General features: G+C 29.0%; 1 protein-coding gene across 1 annotated transcript in view; it reads right to left on the bottom strand.

Annotated features, from left to right (window-relative positions):
- Taf5 (TATA-box binding protein associated factor 5) overlaps window positions 1-25,685 on the bottom strand; it is a 59,628-nt gene that overhangs the window by 10,371 nt on the left and 23,572 nt on the right. Inside the window, exons 5-11 of the mRNA XM_067263605.1 lie at window positions 20,131-20,254; window positions 19,351-19,469; window positions 17,749-17,826; window positions 14,997-15,097; window positions 11,337-11,428; window positions 3,943-4,062; window positions 3,724-3,869 (exon numbers count right to left, since the gene is read on the bottom strand). Coding sequence (XP_067119706.1) covers window positions 3,724-3,869; window positions 3,943-4,062; window positions 11,337-11,428; window positions 14,997-15,097; window positions 17,749-17,826; window positions 19,351-19,469; window positions 20,131-20,254 — 780 coding nt within the window. The remainder of the gene's footprint in view (window positions 1-3,723; window positions 3,870-3,942; window positions 4,063-11,336; window positions 11,429-14,996; window positions 15,098-17,748; window positions 17,827-19,350; window positions 19,470-20,130; window positions 20,255-25,685) is intronic.

Here is a 25,685-nt window from a genome sequence, read left to right as displayed (position 1 = left end):
ATATTTTTCATACACAATTGGTTATCCGAACAACCCCCGTCCCCAATTGATTCAGATAAACGATGCTCTACTGTAATTTGGATATATGTAGTAGAGTCAAAAATAAACCAATCCTTTGATGTTGCCTAGTAATGACAATAATTATCTGTGAGTGCACAGTTAAACATTTTCTTAGACATGTTTTAACTTATTCAAACATGGAAGATGCCCATATTTGGATGATTAGAACATAAAATGCTAATGCATTGTAAAAGCAGCATGATTACAGTGGTGCCTCATATAACGTACTTAATCCGTTCCAGGTGCACGCCCATTAAGTGAAACGTCCGTTATACGAAACGCATTTTCCCATAGAAATACATGTTAAAACATCTAATTCGTTCCACAGCATAAAATAACCGTACTGTATCATAAAAAAATGAACATGGGATGCGTTCTTTTATTCCTCCACGTAACTCTGCGCGAGCGACATCTGTTTAAAATTTCCTGCGGAACGCATCCCTAAATTCTGGTGGGAGTGCACGTCGTCGAATGGCAAAAACGGCCGCTTGTAGCAGTAGTTTACGGTGGAAAGCAACATGGCGTCCTCCATGGCTCAGATAGTTTCGTTTCCGGGTCCATTATGTGGTTTTATGAATGAGAATTTAGAAGTTGTGAAAGTGTAAGTTAGCGCACGCAGGGATGTAAGCGTCTTTACGATTTTTTTTTCGAGGCTATTTTGAATGCTCTTTCAACAAATAATCCATTTTATGGTTAAATTTTACAATTGGGACCCTTCTTTTGCCTTTTAAAGCTCATATTTTAGAATTATAGATTCCTCCATCACGATACTATCGATAGTGCGAGCGCTGCCATCTTTCTTTCACCGTCATTCCTAAATGCCTACAAACAGCAGCGCACTCCCGTAGTAGCAGAGACGCAGAGCGACTGCTATTAAAGAACGCATCCATGGAGCAGTCACCAATTATGCCGGAAAGTCCGTTGTTCGCAGCCAGTCCGTTTGCTCGAGTCACGTTACGGCCAAACAGAAAGTCCGTTGTTCGCAGCGTCCATTATTCGAGGTGTACGTTATACGAGGCACCACTGTACTTACTACTAAGAGTTATCTGTCAATTTTAAATTGCAATTACAAGCTCACCTAAAAATGTTTCCTATGTAAGAGCTTCATTATAAATTATAAAAAGCAGTTACATGCCACACATATTCACTGCATATTAATTGCAGTTTTTTCTTTGTGAAACTACCAGATATCTCTATACATGTTTCACTTTAGTTCTCGCCTGTTTTCTGTAGATCAATCTATATTTAATTTATATCATACAACACTCATATTTAAACTTGTGTCATGAAAGCTGATAAATTTCTAGTAATTCCTTCCTTTCTATATAATGACTCTCAGAGAACTATTTAGAAACAGTATAGAATAAAATTATGTACAATGAGTAAGAGCTAAGTAATTAACTCACAAACCAGTATCATTGGAAATTATAGTGTGTGAGCAACTTCCTTAATAAAATCAACAATGATGATATTAACAGAATTTACTGTTTATTTAATATACATTTAACATGATAATCATTTCAAACATAATACAGATATTATCTGCATTAAAATCTTTTTCTATTTAATTTTCTCATATTTATTTTAAAATTTATTATTAATTTATATTTATGGTCTGTTCAACAAAAAATGAGCTTAACAAAGCCATTTCTGATAAATGATTAGTCTTATTGATGATTAAGATATGTTAAGAATGCTAGTAGGCTTATAAACTCTTTTTTTTTCATTGCTTAAAGCAAATTTTGACAACTATTTCATTTACACATAACAATATTACTTTCCTACTAGGGTTTCTCCAACAGAATCCCAGGAAATCCAAGATCCCAGCTGTTTTTTAACCTGGGAAATTCTTCCCATCCCAAGAAATCCCACAATTTCTTAAAAATTCACTTTTTTCTTATTTTGTGTTGAAGTTGAGGAAATTTTGCAAATAGAAAGTATAATTAACCCATAAACTGTCAGAATACATTTGTATTTATTAATTTTAAGCCTGCTTATTGATTTATTATGTTCATTTTTAGAACAATCGTAACCTGATGCTGATTGCTAAAAGCTATCAAAAACATTAGTTTCTAATTAAATTTGACATTTCTTTTTCTTGATTTTTAGTTTTTGTGGATATTATATTTTAGTTTTATCCGATATTAGTTCTCTATATATAAAAATACAATTGATAAATTTTTAAAATACAGTCAAACCTGTTTTTATGCGTTCTTTTTATGTGCGATTTTTTTAATGCGAATTTTTAATTTGTGCGGTATAGTTGGCGACTAGTCTCGTGCGATTCGTCATGTCTTACGTTGACTTATTATAGCTAAATAAACTTATTATAGCATAAATGCACTTATTATAGTAATATTATTGCATGAATATGCGAAAAATGAAATAATTTACTTTTTAAGTCAACAAAACACCACCTGGACAAAAATATGTAAAACAGACGATAGACCAGACGATGCAGTCAAGTGCTGACATCTGTTGTCAATAAATTCTATTTCGTACGGTTTTGAGTTATTTTCTATGTGAGACTTTTTTTATGCGGTCCCTGTTGACCGCATAAAAAAAATATTTTTTAATTGTGTCGCAAAAACTATTATTTACAGCCATTCGTGAAGTTTCGTGAGGTTTTTTTTAATGCGGTCCCTATCCCCCGCATAAAAACAGGTTTGACTGTACTTGTTTTATATTGTCTAACATTTTAAAACAATGCTACATATATACTGTATTATCGATCTTTATGCAGGGACAGATCTCAAGGAATTTTAATTTGAGTAACAAGAAAACATAAGTTTACAAACTTATGAAACTTTTATTGCTTTAATAATAACTTAAACAGTAAGTTTATGTAGTTTATTTTAAGTAAGACATTTTAAGTCTTGTACATTTCATAAGAGAAGTGAATTCAAACATTTTAACCTATACATAACAAAAGCTAATGTTAAAACGTTATATATTTTATTCTATAGTATAAAAATGATTATTAGATTACAAAAAAAGCATAAAAAGGAAATATCAGGACAATCACTATTGTTATCACTTGGATCTGCACCTATCTTTATCAATTTTGCTCATTATTTTAAGCACTTACAAGCTGATAACAAGATAGAATATGCAAATTTCTAATAATTTAACAAAGAATTTAACTTTAAGAATTAGTTACCTAGTTAAAATTTTTATACCATTCAAATAATTAAGTATTTACTTAAGTTTAATATTTTCAATGTTTCAACATTTTCTAGTTTTGTACATATAAATAAATTATAAATTTTGATTTGAAGAATATGTATAAAGAATAATCATTTTTTATGTAAACAGAATAAAATAAAACTCTTTTAAGATAAAGAAACCTTATTTTACAATATTAATAAAACTGCAAACATTATTCCTTTAATTAATTATTAATTACTTCATAAAACTTTTATTTTTCAAAATTTAACTTTTAAATATATAAACATTTTATCTAACAAATTTAGATGCAAACTATTGATTTCAGCATTTGTAAGTACAAACAGATAAAACATAAATATTAGTTTGGTTCAGTAATGCATATTCTTATTATTAACCACTGTCAGCTATGATTTCAAAAAAATATTCAAAAATGAAGTTTAAATTTCTCTGTCAATTTTAATTTTTTTAATAAATTATGAGAAATTAATATATTACCTGCTTCTTTATCAATATTTTCTAATTCTAAAGCAGATCTCATTCCTTTTAATTTATTAGGTGTTACACTCCAAACTCGAATTATAGAATCAGAAAATCCAGCACTTAATAAACTAGAATCTTCTGCAAATTCAGCACAAGTGACACTAAATTTTAATTAAAAAAGTATTATAAATAAAAAATTAAAAAGTAATTCTGAATAAAAAAATAATACATTACCCTTGATGTGAATTCAAAAAAGTATAAAAACAAATTGATGGCAAAAATTCTGGACCAAGCTTCACTCTTTTGCTTGCATCTTTCATTGCATTTATTTTATCATGCCTATCAGCGTCTCGTCTAAATTAAAAATATATCAACATTAACTGTTATTAATTAGTATCAAATTTTTTATACAATAAAGATAAATTATTTTCAAATAAGAATGATGTTTATCTTAAATGTTATATATTTTTTTCTATAGTACAAAAATGATTATTAGATTACAAAAATGCATTAAAATAAGGTCACATAAGAGTACTGCACTTTTGTAATTTTGCCTTATTAGTAACTCTACTATGAAAATAAATATGGATTTGAATTGAGTCTTGGCCATTGCATATATTTATATCTGTGCCTTGTGTGGATGTTTACAGGATGAGAGTGCTGAATGCATCCCAGTCAGCACCATAATAACTAATGATGGTTATATTTTAGAGTTCAATATACTGGAAGAGGAGATCAGACTGGTGGTCTGGGTGGTGTAACTGACAATGCATCTGCACGGTAAGCGGGAGTTGTGGGTTCAAGTCCTGCTCTGGGCCGATTGTTTTATTCCAGTTTATTCTAAAATTATTTAATTAAATTCAGAAAGAAATGATTTGAAAAGACTAAAAGATAAAAAAAATTCTTGCAAAGTACATATTCTTAGAAATAGAATAGATAAGAGTACATAGTACAGGATCTAAGAATGTGCACTCTTTATATGATTCCTGAGATATAACTGTACTTGTTCATTGGTTTTTATAATGCTATTATATGATAATAAGGAAAATAGTTTTTTCAGATAAATTATTTTTACTTGTTTTACATTTTTTTAAAAATGTGTTTAACAGCAATCTAATTCTCCCAAACTTTCTAATTACTAGATGAGAAAATTTGGGAGAATCAAGTAGCAAGTCTTTACCTTAATGAGATAATTTGATATTTTATGAAACAATTTTCTGGTGGGACAACTACTGGTTTAGATAGAAAGAGTATGTTAATAAACAATTACTGAAATGATGAGTTTTATTGATTTCAATTAAGGTAAATATTTTATTTACAATAAAAGAAAATTCTCAAAGTAAACTGATACAAAAACAAGTAGTAATCAAACTGCTTAAAATTATAATTTGTAGAGTTATTTGATGTAATAAAAACAAACATGTTTAATATTGAAATGTTCTCAAGCACATTTCAATATTTAATGGAGAACAAATTTCTGAACAATTTAATTCTACAATATAATTGTATAATTTGTAGTTTTTTGTGATTTCAGATAAACTATTTAGACTGCTGTTCAGGACCTCTAATAATATGTACATATTCTTGGATGTTTTAATTCAGAAAAAAATTCTACTTGGCAGAATACTCCATGTATGGTTCAAGTAAATCTCACCAAAATCTAACTAACAAAGCAACCTAATTTTCTATCAACAAACAAAAATTATCACTTTCACTTTAAAGATATGAGAACTCATTATTTCAAAGTATAAAACATTTTAAAGAAGGTAAAAAATTTCACTTTGTATTAAAATCACAAGGTTAAATCTAAAGATTCACAATTTACAGAAACTTAACATTCCCCAGAAGCTATTATAGCACCAATCAAACAATTAACAATTCACACTCAACATCTTTTTAAAAAACCAGTAATAGTAATTGAAAACAAACGTTTTCGACCATTAACTCGGTCTTCCTCAGGTTCTAAATATTGAGATTCGTTACAAGTTTGTTTTCAATTACTATTACTGGTTTTTTAAAAGGTTGTTGAGTGTGAATTCTTCGATTACACCAGTACACAAGTCGAACCTTTACAATTAACAATATTGCCAATATTGAGAAATTTAAAATTTGTACTGTTAGATGATTCATACTCTTATGTGACCTTTGTTTTATATTATTATGATTAAGTGTCAGGTTTATATGCATGAAAAACTATAATATGAATGGAAAAATGCACAAAAAAATACAAAATATGCATAAAAGTATGAAAAATATGCATCAATTAATAAAATTACAACTGAATTTTCATAGAAACATCATTTAATTAATTAAAATGTTTACATATTTTATCCATATCTTCAGGATTTCAAATTGTTTGTAATTTAAAATATAAAAATATTCACTTACATTCTGAATTATTATGACTGTAATACACTAATATTTTATAAGGGATAATCAAAAAGTTTCTGTTCAAGGGCTGTAGTGTCTAGAGATTCATTTCATCTAGAGGAAATTGCCACTGGTATTAAGGCAATTTTCCCATTGATGAACCAAGTTAACAATGCTCATCTGATAGAAGTTGATTGGCTGCTGAATAAAAAAGTCCAATTCAGTCCTCTTCAGGTCATCCAAATGGAACTGTCCTTCTTTCAGAAACTGTTCAGAGGACCAAAGGCAGGAAAATTGCATAGTGAGAGATCTAGACTTTATGACAGGTGCTTCAAGGGTTTTTCATTTAAGGCTATCCAACTTCTGCTTGATGACATTTTCAATATGCGGGTATGTATTGTTGCAATCTTCACAGAACATCACATATCATTTAAAAATGGTGGTTTGGACAGATATGCATTCCAAACATCTTCCACCAGTTTTTATGTCCTTTTGTAGCCAAAAATAGGAAACAATGCACTGTTTCCTGCATTTAACTGATTTGGATGTATTTGATGTCACTGAAAATAGCAAGTTTAACTCCTAAGGGATCTGAAGCTTGTAATTTCTTTTGCTAACTCAACAATGTCTAATTCTTTCTAAAGCAATAATCTCTTTTCTCCTAAACTTTCTATCGATTTTGCAAAAATGTAATATTTGATGCAATATAAGTTATATCATTAGCAAGCTGCCCTGAAGAAAATCCTTTCTTTGCAACACCAATACACTTTGCATCTTCCTGTGAAAACAAATTCATTACTTATTTTACTTCACTCCAGTGCTTGGTATAAAACTGAAACACACTAAGTCACATGCTCTCATTGACTTAGCACTGGTTCAGAGAGAAGAGGAAGTCCTGCTGTGTGCTCCTTAAACTGTTGTATTCTGATCAGAGCCATAACAGTAACCTTCTTTACTGAAGATACTAAGTCTATCACATCATAAAAGCTGCTCCTAATGGTCTCTAAAATTTGATTTAATTGATAAGCCAGACAGATCAGGTGCATCACATTTGGATAAAAAAATTTTCAGGGTACAGGTAGGCCTCCTACAAAATGATACCTTTACAATGCGTTTTCGCTCCAACGTGGTTGGAAAAATGCAGAAATTTTCTTACAACTCGGTTTAGGGTATTTAGAAACGAATTATCTTTCACAAAGCAGAAAAATCGCAATGGATCACATAAGTGCAGTGGAACTTGATGGAACAAGCTCAGATCTTGAAATAAGGCCAGTCAAACATTCTCGAACAACTATAATAAGTGATGATGAAGACTGAATTTGAGCATAACATTATGTTTCTTTTTGATTTTGACTTGAAATCATAATCTTTTTAGTTTTTATATGATGTTGAATTTTATTTAAGCTTTTTATGTACATAAATTTAAAACTCAATCTTCTTTACACACCGGAAATTCAAAAAATATACACTTTCTTAAAAACCAGATAACCAGAGTGGTTAGTATTCGGGTCGCAAATGTTTTCGTAGCCTCGTCTAGGCTCTTCTTCAGGCTTTGTAGTAATAAATCTACACCGATCGTTGAATTTCGAATATATTCCTTTTGGAAAGAAGCGTGTTTCGAATTCCGCCACGTGAGAACGTTCCAACATATTTTTAAAACGAAACGATCGCCGGTCCATGCAGCGCGTATGAGCTTCAAAGCGGTGATGACGTTAATGCTTAAAAATTATCTTCCAGCAGGATCTGCCACGCTGCTGACAGGGCCAACTCGTCTTTAAAATTGATGCACGTGGTGTTACATCCTGCTCTGTATATTTCCATCGCTTCCAATAATTTGAGATGTTCCGGGTGCTTAGTAGTGAGGATAATGCGGGCTGTGCCAAAGCCCGCAGTGACTTCTTGATCGGTGGCATATGTTGAGAGAGCTGTTGTGAGCCTTTTGTGTAGTATGTCCGCCTTATGTTCTTTAATTCTTATCCCCATTGTACGTTTGGTGGAGCCAATGTAAACCATATCTCTGTCAAATCTGTGGTCTCTGAGGGGGATGGTGTATATTCCCGGTAGTCTGATTGGGTTCGGAGGATCTTTTCCGTTACGGAGTATTTGGAAAATGGTCTGGCATCTTCTGTAGGCTATACGGACTTGACATTTTTTGGATATCATAGTATATAACGATTTTAATCGTGGGTTAAAAGTGATAGGGATCCTTTCAGTATTGTCTTCTTGAATATTTAAGCGCCTTTCCGTCAGATTGTTACATGGTTTCTGGCTATTTCTGTACTTTCAGTATAAAATAGCGGCCTTTAGAGCCGGGAATATACACCATCCCCCTCAGAGACCACAGATTTGACAGAGATATGGTTTACATTGGCTCCACCAAACGTACAATGAGGATAAGAATTAAAGAACATAAGGTGGACATACTACACAAAAGGCTCACAACAGCTCTCTCAACATATGCCACCGATCAAGAAGTCACGGCGGACTTTGGCGCAGCCCGCATTATCCTCACTACTAACCACCCGGAACATCTCAAATTATTGGAAGCTATGGAAATATACAGAGCAGGATGTAACACCACGTGCATCAATTTTAAAGACGAGTTGGCCCTTTCAGCAGCGTGGCAGATCCTGCTGGAAGATAATTTTTAAGCATTAACGTCATCACCGCTTCGAAGCACATACACGCTGCACGGACTGGCAATCGTTTCGTTTTAAAAATATGTTGGAACGTTCTCACGTGGCGGAATTCGAAACACGCTTCTTTCCAAAAGGAATATATTCGAAATTCAACGATCGGTGTAGATTTATTACTACAAAGCCTGAAGAAGAGCCTAGACGAGGCTACGAAAACGTTTGCGACCCGAATACTAACCACTCTGGTTATCTGGTTTTTACGTAAGTGTATATATATATATATTTTTTTTTTATAAATTTAAAAAATGATGAAAATGTTACACCATAAAAGGCAGTTTTTCTCTTTTTAGAACTGAATCCCAGTTTTTGTATTAAGTCGGTGTCTCCTATAACGAGATTTTTCACAACGCGGTATTTTCAAGGAACGTATCTACCGTGTTGTAGAAGGCCTACCTGTACTAGCAACCTTTATTATGTATGTAGTAGTCAGTCACAAACAGCAGTACTTCATGAAGCTGAATTTTTCCTGGTCACAGAATACCTAAAGCCTTATTCACAAATTGAGGTACGGTTTCATGATTTGTTTTGTTTTTGTGTGATACAATCAGGTAACTTTTGCACGGCTCCTCACTCTTTAGGCTTCCAACTACTGCATTAGCAACATATCATCCAATAGCATCTGTTGTTTCATCCACTGATATCCAAATATCATTATCTCCAATATCCTTGTGAATTTCATTTAAAAAGATTTTGTAGCAGATGTCCAGGTACCTTTTCTTCAAGTTGATTCATCAAAAACATTTTGATTGCAGTACTTCTTTGTCATTATTAAATTTATTCCATGGAATTCCTGCTACAAGCATTGCTTTATTGAAATGATCATGTTTTCAAGTTTTTGAAGACTTATTAGTTAAAAATGTTTGCATTTCTGGTTTTTTCTTGTATCTATCATTGAATCTTTTACAATATTCTGATGACATGTATTGCTGTACAAGGAACCTTTTGGCCTCTGACAAAAAATATTGCTACTATCCATGGGTAAACAATCTTCACCAAGATCCTTTATCCATTGTTGTATTATTAAAACTTTATTAGAAATCTTCTTTTTTCCTTTGTTAGATAAATGTTACTAGTATTTATCACAGAGCAGGAAGTATTCAAATATACAATTGAGCAGGCTTAATATTGCTGGAAAAATGAAATTAACAACAAGCAGTCTCTTGGTGGCAAAAAAAAAACAAAAAATAAAAAGCTAACAATATCAAAAGAAAATAACAAAAATCAATTATACATGCTCTACTTGCAGATTTTTCAAGAAATCTAGAAAGAAAATTTCCCAGTTTACAAACTTTCTCCCCTAGATTGATAATCAATTTTTATTCCATTCTTTAATTAATAATGCTAATCCAATTTATTCAAGGATTTGAGAATTTGAAAAATGATAGGTTTCCATAGCAACTTAAACATGTTTGATGGCTGATTTCAAACATTCAAATTTTGTGAGCTTATCTGTAATTGAATGATAGAATGAAATTTTTTGTATTCTACACCTAGAAATAAAATAAAGTCAGACCTTCATGTTAGGTTGTCCTAATATTATTCATCTAAAGTGAGGGAAATTGAAATTCTAAGGAGTGATTAGATTTGAAATTTAGCATTTGTTTGTCACAACTAACCAGCCATACATTTTAATCAATTTATCAAACCATTGTGTCTGCAAATATTTTTTTTTTCAAAATTTTCCTAGAAATCCTAATTTTTTTAAAAATTTCTTTCCCTAGTATGTAGATTACTGAAAAATTTCCTAGATCTAGAGAAATATCTCTGATGACCTCCATTATTGAGAACAGTTCTGGACAATTCAATGAGTTGTTAAACTGAAGGAGCCATACACTAACGTCATTGTCAAAGATATTAGTGTATGATCCCTCCCATAAAGATTAATAGATGTCTGATTACAGTCCCAGACAATAACTGCAATAACCATTGGGTTTTTTTCTTGTTTTTGTCTCACAGCAATGATAATATGCAATGTTTTAATACTCAGACAATAAAATGTTGATCAATTGTTCAGAAAATTAAAATCTTATTATATATGCATGACAAATATGCAGAAAAGTGTGAAATATGCATTTATATGCATATATAATTTGGCATATTAGGACTTATTATGATAAATACAAAACAATGAAATGAGTTTCAACAAGGTTCATATTAAGGATAAAACATGCATGTGCATTAAAATTCATTGCTTAACTATAAGAAAAAAATTGAAAACAACTTTAAAATTTACTAGATAATATATAATTAAAGTAATGTCCACATTTAATTAAATACATTAAATTTTTAAAAGTAATTAAATTAAATTATAGATTATGCATAACAATTGTAATCTAAAGAATAATAATAATCAATCTAATTAACAGATAAAGATTAAATATGAAATATATATATTAGTTATTCCCCAGAAAAACTAATCAGGAATTTTACTCAACTCTTGTTAAAACTATAAAGAAATATTTCAAAGTAAATAAGACAAATAAATGTTACAATACAATAGTAATAAACAAGTTCAATCATTTCATGTGTAGACAATTTTAAATAAATTTTTTGAATTCTTACAATTCAGGTAAAGGAATTCTATTGTTTGGAGGAGCATTGGGATCATTCCTTGACTTTTTAGAAAGTACAGGATCTTTCTTGGGTTTCTTTTTCTGCAACAATTACATAATTTATATGATAATTTTTATTTGATTAATTTATTACACATATTTAATAAAATCTCAAATGAAAATGTCAAATAATGTTCTAATTTTCAACATTTGTTTCCCTTTATTCAAATAAATCAAACTAAACAATAGGCTTTAGTCTAGAAGCCCAAAACAATGATTTATTAAATTTCAATTTTTCTCATTCCCAGACCTAGAATTTAAATACAATATTTTAAATAAGAGAATAAAAAAATTGTCCAAAACAAAAAAAAATTTCATTTAGAATAAAGCCAATAGTTAAATTTGAATTATTTATCAATCATCCAAAAACTTTTGTTATAGTAAACTAGTAGTAAAACTTACAAATGTACAGTAGACATAAACTTGAAATGTGAAAATTATTAAAACTGAATTAAACTGAATGAAAAATTAAAATTTTAAATTTTTTTATAATTATATTTATATTTAAACATCAACAGAAATTTCATTACAATTTTTATAATAATCTTTGAAGAATTTTTTGTAAATCTTTAGAATTATCAGATTTCATAACGATATAAAATTTCAGATATTTTTATATTCTTATATTTCAAAGAAGTTATCAAATGTTAAACCTATATTTACATATATATAAAAATTTCATTAGCTTCACTGACTCACAAACCAACATGAAATCTTTGAATGAGAATACATTTCTTATAGAAAGATGAAATACAGATGACTTGTTGGAAGAGATATTAATTATGAATGCTATAGAATATATGAATGCTAATTATGAATGCTATAGATAGCTATATGTCATACAAAGTATAGCATTAACAATTTCATAGTATGTCAGTGTGTATGAATTATTGGCTTCAAGCATCATCATCTTATTTTTATAGATATTTATTATTATTAACTGGCTTCAATATACAAATATACAGCAGGATTAATTTTACATTGAATGTTTTTTGGTCTACAAAGTAGACCAAAAACATCCTACCTGCTGCTATACTGGTGTGGTATTATTTATTTGTTTCCTGTTAAAACAGCACATATAACATTTAATTTAAAAATTTATTTTGTATACTAGTACTTTCTATATATTAACAGGACTTGTTATACTGGAAAATATGGATGCAGATATTTAGTCTTACAGATCAAAAATAATGTTCTTTATTTAGTTCACCTGAAATTTGTTATTTCTTCAGCTGTATTCCCCATTCCCTGCATTCTCCAATTTTCCAGAAATTTGGCTATAGATTATTAAATATGTGTCCTTTTTTTCTTTTTTAATTAAGTTAAAAAAGGACACAAAGGCATAAGAATTAAACAATACTTAATAATCTATAGCCGAATTTCTGGAAAATTGGAGAACGCAGAGAATGGGGAATACAGCTGAAGAAATAACAAATTTCAGGTGAACTAAATAAAGAACATTATTTTTGATCTGTAAGACTAAATATCTGCATCCATATTTTCCAGTATAATAAGTCCTGTTAATATATAGAAAGTACTAGTATACAAAATAAATTTTAAATTAAGTTAAAAAAGGACACAAAGGCATAATAATTAAATTAGCACATATAACATTTTCTTAATTAGCTTGGCGTTATTTTAAATTACAATATTTTTTCTTTTATTCTTACTACTGATTATTTTTAATAAAATTATTTTATATTTAGTTATTTAATCTATATAAATATATGTAAAGTTAATACTGTTTACTGAAAAAATGCAATATAATTAGAATAAAATGCATAGAATTCACAAAATAATGTGAAATACAAGATTTCCAAGAAGGGCTAGTCCTTACTATTAATGATTTAGATAAGCACTTGATATTTATAAACTAAATTTAATAGTAATTACAGTCAAATTAAATTGAGCCATATAACAATTCAAAAATAATAAGATGAATAAATTTATTATTGGTTGAATTTGGCACATCATATCCAAAAAGATATCATCATCATTATCTTTGCATTTCACATTGCTTCAAATTTTTTTCTTTACAACAGAATATTTCCTTTCTAATCTATATCATATATCTATTATTTTTTTAATCTTCAAATGTGTCCTATTTGAAGACAAAATATTCACTCATTGATAAAAAAGTTACACACCTAAATAAATTGTCTGATTACTGCAAAACTCAGCATATAGCTATGTCTAAAACAGATATGCAAGTGATTATAGTTGTGGTCCAATTACATACCAGGTAATGACATCAGAATGTCTTAAATTCACTATTCCAGTATCTTATGAAAAGACTCTCAGAAGCTAACTATTTTAAGAACTTTCAATATACCTGCTGTTTGGAGGTCTTTGAATGTCAGGCATGCCTGTATGATGCAATCAAAGATATTATGTACAGCTGATGGAGTTTAAGAAAAGCTGCATTATTGGGCTGAGAGAAGCAGGATGGCTGTTTCACCAAACTGTCTGCCATCTGGGTTGTTCTGACCTTACTGCGAAGTGATGTTAAAAGCAGTAAATATGTGAAGGTACTGTACAGTACATATATACAGTAGCCAGGCTCTGGATACCTCAAACTGACCACAGGAAAAATGATTGTCTGATTGTAACACAAGCATGAACAGCTGGAACATCTTTGTCCCTCATCCAGAGGTAGGTGAAAGTCTCTCTACAGAATCTTGTCTCTTCCTTTGTTTGTCTTCATTGACAAGCAACTTTTCAAGCACAGTGATCATTATGCATTTTGTATAAGCACCCCAACATTGTTGGCTTTCTCTGTTGTAGTACAATGATAGAAAAGCATGGACTACTACAGACTATCAGATAGCATATAGTCAGATAGTCAAGAATCCAGATTCTGTTTATAAATAGATAATCACCATGTTAGTATGGAGGACCACTGGTAACCACTTCAATATTGTATACCATTTAACAGTATAGGTGGGAACCTTTACTGTTGAATGGTATATAGCCCCAATTACTACTGTGCCAATCTCGGGAGCCATCTCATGTAGTGGTAAATTTTCCTAGTAGTAGTACAAGGGACACTGACAGAATAATGATACATTCAGAATAACTTGCACCCTCATATGTTGCCTTTCATGGTTTCATGGTAGGACTGTAACAGCCATTTCTCAACAATATAATATGCAGCCACACACAGCTAGGATTTCCCAGGAATGTTTCCATCATGTTTCCTCACTTCCTTGGTTTGCTCAAACTCTGTATTTGTTGCCCAACAGGCATTTGTGAGACCAGATGGAACACCAGCTTCAACTATCAAAGAGTGAGAGGGATCTGGAGAAGCAATTGCAACATCTGTGGCCAAATCTGTTGCAAAGATAGCCTATAATGCCTGTATGCTTTCATGTCCAACCATATCATTACATGTATCCAGCCAAAAGGAAGTCCTATAAAATACTAAAGGTTCTTTTAAATTGTAATGTTGTTCAACTGCCTTTTTGCTATCATATTATAATCACCTAATACTATTGTCATTATTTTCATACTAATAAAGTTTTATTTGATTTTGATGCCTTCTTGGTGCATAATTTTTTTCTGTTGATGAGTATATATTAAAATATTTTGCCATCTAAAAATATGATATTACCTTTGGTTTATCTTCTCCTTCACCCGATTCTTCATCTTCCTCTAATGGAATATGAAGCTCTGGTTCTTTTAATAATCCATAATAAACCTTTGCTTTATTGGCTAATTAAAATTAAGAAATGTTTAGAATTAAGCACTGCAAAAATAAAAACTGAATTGTTACAAGCTATTCTATCAATAAATTAAATTTAATTCCTAGTAAATATAAATTCCAGGTCAATAATTCAAATAGTTTGTCTTATTTTTTAAGAATATATGCTGAATATCTAAGAATATAAATAATGGCAATTTTAGTAAGCCTATCATAAAATAATTAAGCCTCTTGACTTTGTAATACTAATTACTTCTAAAAATAAAAATATTCTGTGATATTTTACTTATGAATACACTGGGTGATCAGTTAACGAACAAATCGGATAACGAACACTTTTGTGAAATATTTTTATGTTCAAACAATGAACACATGATCGAACAACGAACACCTCACAGAACAAACACAAGAAGCGACGTAAAATAATGAATACCGATTGGTCTTCCTTTGTCTTCGGGCAACAATTCAAAACTTTTTGATGCACGAAAGACATCGACATTGACACTCAACGCTGTCGGATAGTCTTTCTCCGAACTTCGAAACTCTCCCTTGTAATTCCAGCCTTTTATTTTTCTGACAGAAACAATTTTTTTATAGTATTCGCAAGACTGTCAGGTGGGCATTCATTAAGTTTTGCATTGGTTTTTATTTTTGAAAGGTAAGAGTATAAAAGCAAAGGTAGAGAGTGGGCAGATGTCTGATGCTGCTGAGCAGTATGGCTTGAACAGGACTACAGTAGGCCGCAGTTCAATCTGATCTAAGAAAGATACAAGAAGACTCAAGCAGCTAAAGGAGTAACAAAAATCACATCTGAGAAAGAACATTGAAGAATTCATAATGGAAACTGATCTGACAACAGAAAAACGCCAAGAACTGTTGAATGAAGAATACCAAGAAACTCAGTCAATGAGATATGTTTTTCTCTGAAAAAGTGGATTAATGCCTATATCTGCTATTAAACATCTTTTGAAGAAGTGGGAGGATGTCAGGACAATGGTCTTAGAATGGCATCCAAACCAGGTTGAGGTTAATAGGCTTAGGATCTCTACAACGACAATGCTATTAATTACTTTCGAAAAATCCCGAAGAAGAGGGAAAAGCAATCGACATTAGACAGATTCTTTAAACCTCACAAACAGAAAAAACATGACTAATAAAAATGCAAGATTGTGTATATATACAGTCAAACCTGTTTTTATGCGGTCTTTTTTTGGTGCGATTTTTTTATGCTAATTTTTAATTTGTGCGGTTTTTTTGTGTGATTTTTTATTTGTGCGGTATAGTTGGCGACTAGTCTCGTGCGATTCGTCATGTCTCATGTTGACTTATTATAGCTAAATAAACTTATTATAGCATAAATGAACTTATTATAGTAATATTATTGCATGAATATGCAAAAAATGAAATAATTTATTTTTTAAGTCAAAAAAACACCACCTGGACAAAAATATGTAAAACAGACGATAGACGAGACAATGCAGTCAAGTGCTGACATCCATTGTCAAAATTCTATTTCGTACGGTTTTGAGTTATTTTCTATGTGAGACTTTTTTTATGCGGTCCCTATTGACCGCATAAAAAAAATATTTTTTTAATTGTGTTGTGAAAACTATTTTTTATAGCCACTCGTGAAGTTTCGTGCGATTTTTTTTATGCGGTCCCTATCCACCGCATAAAAACAGGTTTGACTGTATACTTTTATTATTACATATAAATAAACATAGTAAGAAAGTATATATTTTTTATTTTTTGGGGTCTCCAGAACGAATTAATCAAATTCCCATAAAAACCTACAGTAAATCGATAATCAGTTAACAAACAATTTGGATAGTGAACAAAGTCTTGGAACAGATTATGTTAGTTAACCGATCATCCACTGTATTTCAGTTGTAAACTAATACATTAACATTGAATTTCTAAAAATGTAAAATAAAAATTAATTTTACATAATTTATATTTTATATTTATACAATTTTTTAAATTAAATGCTTTAAATTATTTCATTGAAAACTTCAGATAATATTAAGTAAACACAAAAAGATTTATAACGAATGATTAATTGCATTAAAATACAGTAAATTCCCTGCCAACTTGGATTTTGCATAACTGGCAAATTTTTTCAATAAATTATATAGCAATTTAAAATTTCTTCACAATAGAAAAATTATAATTAATAACTGTTTTTAATATCTGAAAGTCTTTGCAATACCATACATCATATTACTGTAATTGATAAGTTACTAAAGACTCTACACTCTACATTGCTGTGTATTGTACTTTCATGAAATTTTTTGAGCTCATTTCCTGTAATAATAAATTCAGCAGTATAACCTATTAAAGATCAGTAAAGTTTCTGTAAAAAATTGATTGTAATAAATTACTATACTGTATATCCACCCTCTTCTTTTCCACTATGTTGGATAAAACACCCTGTTAACTTAGAATTTCATAAACTTGGATATCCATCACTCTCTATTAGTTCAAGTTAGTGTGTGCTCATTGTATCTTCAAAAATAATTATGAAATATTTTCTATTTTTGTGAATATTTTTAATCAAAAGAGATATGCAAACAGTTAAAAATAATACATTAATAGAAATGACTTAAAAATCTGTATAAAAATATCTTTTTTATATCAATAATTAAAGTTCAAATAAACTTACCTTGTCTTGCAGCTTCTCCCAATACTGCTCCAGCAGTGCTGTCAACTTGAACTTTAGCTCTTGTTATTCCTTCATATACTATTAAAATAAAGAAATAATAAAAATATTCATTACTTATAATTAGATTGCATTATCAAAATAAATCAAAGAATACAGAACTAATAAATAAGGCAGAGATCAAACATACATCAAATTAAACAAATAACTGTTATAAAAATTTAAAACTGATTTGCTTCAAGATACTTTTAATTTCAGGACATTGCAATAATTTAGCATTTGATGCTATACCTTTTAGTAACTGATAAACTACTGTTATATGTTGATTCAATTCCTTAACTGTGTTCGATGCCCATCACACATCCATATGACCTTTTAATGTTGTTTTAAAAATGGACATGAATGCATTCCATCTACTTGTCTAATTTACAAAAACATATTGATCCTCTGTGCAATACCAAAAAAGTTCTCATCTTTGAATTTGTAAAATTTTACTATTAATTAGAACATAAAATTTAATTAATTATAGTAAAAATTAGCCTAATTAATTGTGACAATCATTTGGTTCAGTATTAACACATAGGGCTTTGGGTTGTTTATATATATAGAATTTTACATTTTCACAAACCAAATAAAACCTAGAGCTAAAAAAAGAAATGTATTTGGCTTGTTTATTTCTTTGGCAAATAATGGCTTGTACATCCTTGTATACTTCTGTCATATTTGTCTCATTATAATATTCTTGACATCAAACATTTTGAATGTTGAGACAATTCTTTTCTAATTTATAAACAATTTTACCAGATAAACCAATACTAATATTTCTTTTCTTTCTGAAAAATTGATGAAGCTTTCTTCAATGTTTATGTATTTGTTTTTAATATATATGTATCTAATATCAAGAACTCTACACTTTCTATACTTTTGCAGCATATTTCCATGCAGAGTTATTGATATTTTTATTTATGTTTCCAGTTTTTTCTACAAGTGTGTTTCTGAAATATGTATCTAATAATTTTACACATTTGTTCACATCAGGTATACAATCAAAAAAAAAAAAAAAAGTATTTTACTTACTTGATTTTAGAATGAATTTCAAATTGAATGTGAAGAGTATAATAAATTTTATTTTTATTTTATTAAATAAGTAAAAATAAGATTGGCTGTTGTTAACTCAGCTTTTTTTTTTTATTATTCTTTTATTGAACTTCCATATGCATAATTAATGATTTAATACATAGTATTAAATGACTAATTAAAGCACACAGTAATTCTAAGTAAAATACAAAGTAATATCAGATAGTTTTAATTCATTTTTTATTTTTTGTACATAGTTGGTGTCCCTTCTAGTTGCTCACCTGAGGCAAGTGTTCACCTCAACCTTGTCCCAGCCCTAGTAAATTCTTTTGAATTATTATAAAGCTACAATAATATATTTTCATAGTAAAGAAAAGTTAAGTATTAAACATAATACTGTGTTTGTTTAAATAAAGCATGTATGTTCAAAAGTAAATACATCTGTGGGTGAAGTTGTCTAATAGTTAGGGCCATGGGTTATATATTAAGAATTTTATTATACTGTTTTAAGATAAGAAATTAACTTACCATCTAAATAAAGATGCTCCTGAATTATATTTTGCAAAACAGTGTTTTTCTTATCTTGAACATGGCGTTTAAGAAAATTATAAGTGTCCCTTGACATACGCACTGTAAACTGACCTGATCTAAAAAAAAAAAAAAAAAGATATTTTTCAAAATAAAGATAAAATGAAATTCATTGAAAATTAGAAATTAAACTTTTAAGTTCAAGAAATATAATAATTACATAATTTTTCAACATTAAAAATTTTCTACATTTAAAACAATTGAATCAATATTTTATAATAATTTTCCCCTCATTCATACCAATTAAACCATTTGAATTTTTTGTTTTTATTCTTTCATATGTTATTTTTAATGAAGTTTGTAATTATTCTTCTCCCCAAAAATGTTGTTGTTCTTTAATTTTAACTGCTTTAATCCAGTTTGAATTTCTTTTAAAAAATGTTAATAATTATTCAGACAATTATAAATGTTATTTATTACTGAATGCCTTTATAGACTTAATAATAAAAATAATTTCAAAATGCCTTTAAAGATTAAATGACTATATTTAAAATAATAAAAAATAAGATTTATTAAAAAATTTTTTTTATAAATTTGAGATTGAAAAAATATTTATATTATGGAAAATCTATAACAAAGCATATTTTAGACAACAGACTTAAAAGTTTTGATTCTATACAATTTAAATCAAATATTGTTTAAAATGTTATTTTTACAAAATAAAATCATATTAATCAAAAAATATAATAATTTTATAAACAAACTATCTAAAACTTTTACCTAAATCCATCCATGAATTCATTTCCTTTCATATGTTCTTTTTTAGTTAAATATGATAATTTCTGTATATCATCTGCATAATAACCTTCTTGTTCAGGACCGAATTTTTCCATAAATTTAATTGCTATAATAAAAATACGAAGATTTTATAAAATAAATTAAATAATCAAACAAATATGCATTCAATAACAAGTATTATTATTTTTATTCTGTTAACTGAATATCAATGTTAAGAAAGAGCTGTCACAATTTCTCAATAGATATAAAATTTTTCCTTTGCTTATTGTTAATTAATAGATTACTGCAAGTATTGAATATTGATATAATCTTGTGATTTTCACTATTAAATTTTTATATTCAGCAAAGAAAATGTTCATAATTCTATTTTTTTTTAAATTTTTCAAATATATTTAATCCTTTTTGGTTAATGATGCAAATCCGCAATATTCTATTTAAAATTAAATTTATTTTTTATTGTTTTTATTTTCTTGGTTGTGAAATCATTGATATTTATGGCTAAACCCAGTAGCACTATTAATAAAAGACTGTTTTGGAAATATGTTTTATATTTATTGTTCAATTTGAAATATCACTATTTAACATCATTAAATTTTTTTGCGTTTACAGACAGAAATTCTATAAATTTCTTTAGTGATAAAATAAGTTTTAAAATATTATCAATTTCATTACATGTGATTTTGCCAATTGAAGATCACTATAATGTTTGATTTAAGTTTTGATAAATTTGATTCAAGTTTTTTCTTTCAATTTTTCCATTTACAATATAATAGTTTATATCCAAACTGAGCAAGTGTAGTAAATTACCTTTGGAGACATTTTGTTTATGATCTTTTATCCTGGCCTCAACTGATCATATTATTTTGATCTATATATCTATTGTTATATCATTGTCAGTTATAATTTAAAAGTTTATATCCAATTCATAATATTGGACCATATGAAATAAAAATAATTTAAATAATAAGTTATTACATAGAAATTAAACATTGAAAAGTTAATGTAAAGTTTAATATTGTATTATTTTTAATGTTAGATTTATGTTATATTTATTATTTATATAGGGTGATTCACTCGGGACTGAACATTTACTTTGTTCAATATCTCAAAATTGCATAGTCATATTTGAATAACATGTAATGTAAAAGATACCTTAGTCAACTGCTTTGTTATGAAATAAAGAATTATTTCTTTTGTGTTTCATGCTCATCTTTTCATTTTATAAAGAGATACTCTATAAAAATATTGTTAATAAATGTTGTCCCAAGTAAATCACCATACCCTTTATTTTGTTTTTCTTTGTGGTAAATTACATATATCACAAATATGTAACCTAATACAAAAGAAAATGAGCTGTTAAGTTCCAAATTTCTCAAGTAACAGTAGCTTTTTATCAAAATTTAAAGAATTAACTGAAAACTCCTATTCCATCTTATTGGAAAATTTATATTATACCATTCAGCATTTTACATTATTTTTTATACTTAAATTATCTATATTTTATGTCATTTTTTATTCCATTGCAATGATTTCTAAAGTCGTACTATTTTTATTTATATCTGACTATTATATACTTTTCATTATTCAAAATGTTTAGAGCTTTTCATCCTAACCATTGAATATTACAAATTTGCTATAAAGTATAATGCACACAAAAAAAAACCAAAAATTCAGCAAAAGATTTCTAATAATCTTCCCTTCTTCCCTTTATAGTTGGTTTTAGAATAACAATGGGGGAAAAGTATTTACCAAAGGTGCTTTGGTATTTACCAAAGGTTACCAACTGATATGCATGTATGCATATCAGTTGTCATTTTGCAAAACAATTTTGCTACTAGCACTGTGAATGGCAAGTATTGTGACACCCATTTTAGAAATACATGTGTAAAAATTTGTATTCATGATTATCATCAATTTATCCTCATTTAATCTAAATTCAGAAACAACTCACTTATTTTGTGCAGAAAATTTATCTCATTCATAAAGAGATAAAAAAACTTTCTGCATAAATCAAATCAATTACAGTGGATGATTGGTTAATGAACATAATCCATTCCAAGACTTTGTTCATTATCTGAATTGTTCGTTAACCGATTATCAATTTACCATAGGTTTTTATGGCAATTTGATTAATTCGTTCTGGAGACTCCAAAAAAATAAAAAATATATACTTTCTTACTACATTTATTTATATGTAATAATAAAATACATATATACACAGTCTTGCATTTTTATTAGTCATGTTTTTTTACATTTATTTATGGTTAAAAAATCTATCTAATGTCAATTGCTTTTCTCTCTTCTTCAGGATTTTTCAGAAGTAATTAATAGCATTGTAATTGTAGAGATCCCCAAGCTTATTAACCTCAACCTGGTTTGAATGCCATTCTATGACGGTTGTTCTGACATCCTCCCACTTTGTCAAAAGATGTTTAATAGCAGATATCAACATTAATCCTCTTTTTCAGAAGAAAACATATTACACCGAGTTTCTTTGTGTTCTTCATTCAAGTGTTCTTGGCATTCTTCATCGTCAGATCAGTTTCAGGTTCCATTATGAGCTTTTCAATGTTCTTTATTTCTCAGATGTGATTTTTGTACTCTCACCTTTCGAAAAGAAAAACCGACGTAAAACTTAAAGAGTGCCCGCCTGGCAGTCTTGCAAACACTACAAAAAAATTGTTTCTGTCAGAAAAATAAAAAGCTGGAATTACAAGGGAAAGTTTCAAAGTTCGGTGGAATACTATCCGATCAGTATATACCAGGTTGAGCGTCGATGTTGATGTCTCCTGCACTCCAAAAGGTTTCGAATTGTTACCTGAAGACAAGGGAAAATCAATCGGTAATTGTTATTTTCTGTCACTTCTTTTTATATTTGTTCAGTGAAGTGTTTGTTATCCGAACACGTGTTCGTTGTCCGATCATAAAAATCTTTTGCGAAAGTGTTTGTTATCTGATTTGTTCGTTAACCGATCACCCACTGTGCTTTGAAGAAAAGTTGAGAAGAAAAATGATGGTGTCAAGAACACAGATAGTCCTAATATCCTAATAACATATTTTTTTAAACATTTTGATGATTATAATTATTAAATTCTTATATTAGTATTATATAATAAAGCTTATGACTATGCCATTAAAATCAAATGAAAGCCATTTCCATGTGTGAAGTCTTGATTGGAGTCCAAAACCTCAACCAATTTGTTTTAAAGAAGAAATTGTTTTATATAAAAAAATGCTCTTAGATAACACATTGCAAGAAAGGTCATTTATGAGAGAGAATAGAATGGAGAATCAACCTTTTTTCCTAAGATTTTGAAAATAGAAAAATAAATGCTATAATTGTTGTTCAATGAAAAACACAGTGAGATCAGTAAAAATTGGTTCTAGTAGAAGTTAGTATTTGTTGTTAATCATTTGTCCGCTAATCACTCAAAGTCAGTTATAAAAGAGTGTTTCTCTTCACTCATCTTTTAATCTAAAAATAGTATATTTTTAGAATTTACAACTAGAAAAATAAATGTTTAATGAAACCAAATATCATGTGAGTGCAGCTGGTAATATTTATAACCAGGGTAAAAATGCTTAACTAGGAGTTATGAGTAGAAATTACAACAATTCAATAAACACCTCTGACTATTGTCTAATCTCTGAATTTGGTCCCAAATAGCCCTGGCAACAAACTAGGGGCCAATTGAAAAATAAGATGATGAAATCAAGACCAATCAGAATGTCTGATCAGAGATGCAAAACCTTCAAAATGCCCAAAACTCATGGACAAAGAGCTTCTCCCAATGAAACAGTCTAACTTTTAATTGAGTGATATATGCAAGTGATGAAGTGTGCTAGTTCCTTAAATTCTCCTATCAGCAGACTACTGTCTAGAATGTCGATCCACCAATAAGAAGCAACAAACCTTGTATTACCATACCTGGTTATTGTATCCCCAGACCGTCACCATCATAGGACTCACTGTGTATCTGGAGGAATTAGTTTTTAAGGAAAAGGAGGTCTCCAAAACTTTTGTACAATGTCTTTTGAATTCTAATAAACAGGTGTTAATTGTAAATGCTCTTGCCTTTGTGTCTAATACAACTATTTGCATATGCAGTTTACACCTTCTCACCATCCTGAATGACACCTTCTGAAATAGGGGAGTATTGACTGCAATGTTAGACAATATTGAGTCTGTGATAAGGCATCACAAAGGGTCCTCACACATGCAAACAGGAAAGTAGATGATATTCCATTCCATATATATTCAGAGCTAATTCCAGAAAGTAGTGTATATGGTATTCAATAATATGACTATACAAAATTATTAGATTTTAAGGACTAATACAAAAGGTAACCAGATGATTACAAACTTAAAATAAAATCTCTAACTTTCAGTAAATAATTTACAGCAGAACATTTTTAGCTAATTTGTTTCAATCACATGAAACTACTCTAAGATTTTAGAATATCATTTACATGTAGTTCACACACAATTTAAGATCTAATCTTAAAACACAACATTGATGTTTCACTTATAAATATTTTAAAAATCAAATAAACCATCTTCAAGATATTACATTAATATCTGAAGACAATTTCTTTTGATAGTTTAATTTCTGGCATATTCATAGTTAATGAGTATGATCTTTAAGGATCTGCGAAAAATGTAATACAAAAAAACTACTTATTAACTAAGAAGTAAAATTCTCATATGCATTAACTTGTTAATAAGTAGAGGTTTTTTCTGGCACACTTTGGTTTCAAAGTTTTACCAAATTAACAGTTTCTGGATCAATCAAGATCATGTAACAATAATTCAACGTTACATACTGAATCATTAATTATATAATTCTCACGTTTCTAAGGCCATATTCTAACAGATTGCTGTTTTTCTAGGATATAAAGATGAAAATGAAGTAAAATAAATACTTTTCTAGAGTCATAGTTGTTCCATAATTCTTATTCTCAAGGGTCAGGAAATGCATTCTACATATACAGATTCTATCCTGCACTGAGACAGTTGCTTGTTGTTATCAAGGAATAATAACAAGAGTTATTATTCCTTGATAACTTCAATTCTTTAAACAGAAAGTAAAAGTAACAAATAATACTGTCTTTACTAACAGATAACATTTACTATTTTTATTTTAAATATGTTTTGGTATGTTATCATTTTTCATTAGCTTAAAATTTTCTTTTCTTTTATACTGTAGCAAAAGTTGTTATTGAAAATCATCATTTTGTATGCTATTGTTTGGTTGCCCCAAGAAGTGGTTTTTGTATTTATTATCTCTTATAGGTTCATATGGTGAGATTAGCATCTTCATCTGTTTTAAGATAAAGTCATGATCTGTAGCAAACATCTTTACTGATTTCAAAGCATTGCAAATACCTACTATACAGAAGAAATGAGTATAAACTCTTCTCACAAGAGTTTTGAAAAATAAAAATTTATATCATCAGGTGTTCAGATACAAATGGAATATAAGGAAGATGAAAGCTCAACTTTGGACAGCCTTCATCCTTCATTGCCATAACTGTAT

This window comes from Centruroides vittatus, unplaced genomic scaffold (genome assembly GCF_030686945.1).
Source record: "Centruroides vittatus isolate TY-2023 unplaced genomic scaffold, ASM3068694v2 contig_1035, whole genome shotgun sequence".
NCBI lineage: Eukaryota > Metazoa > Arthropoda > Arachnida > Scorpiones > Buthidae > Centruroides > Centruroides vittatus.
This window is presented reverse-complemented; position numbering and strand designations above follow the sequence as displayed.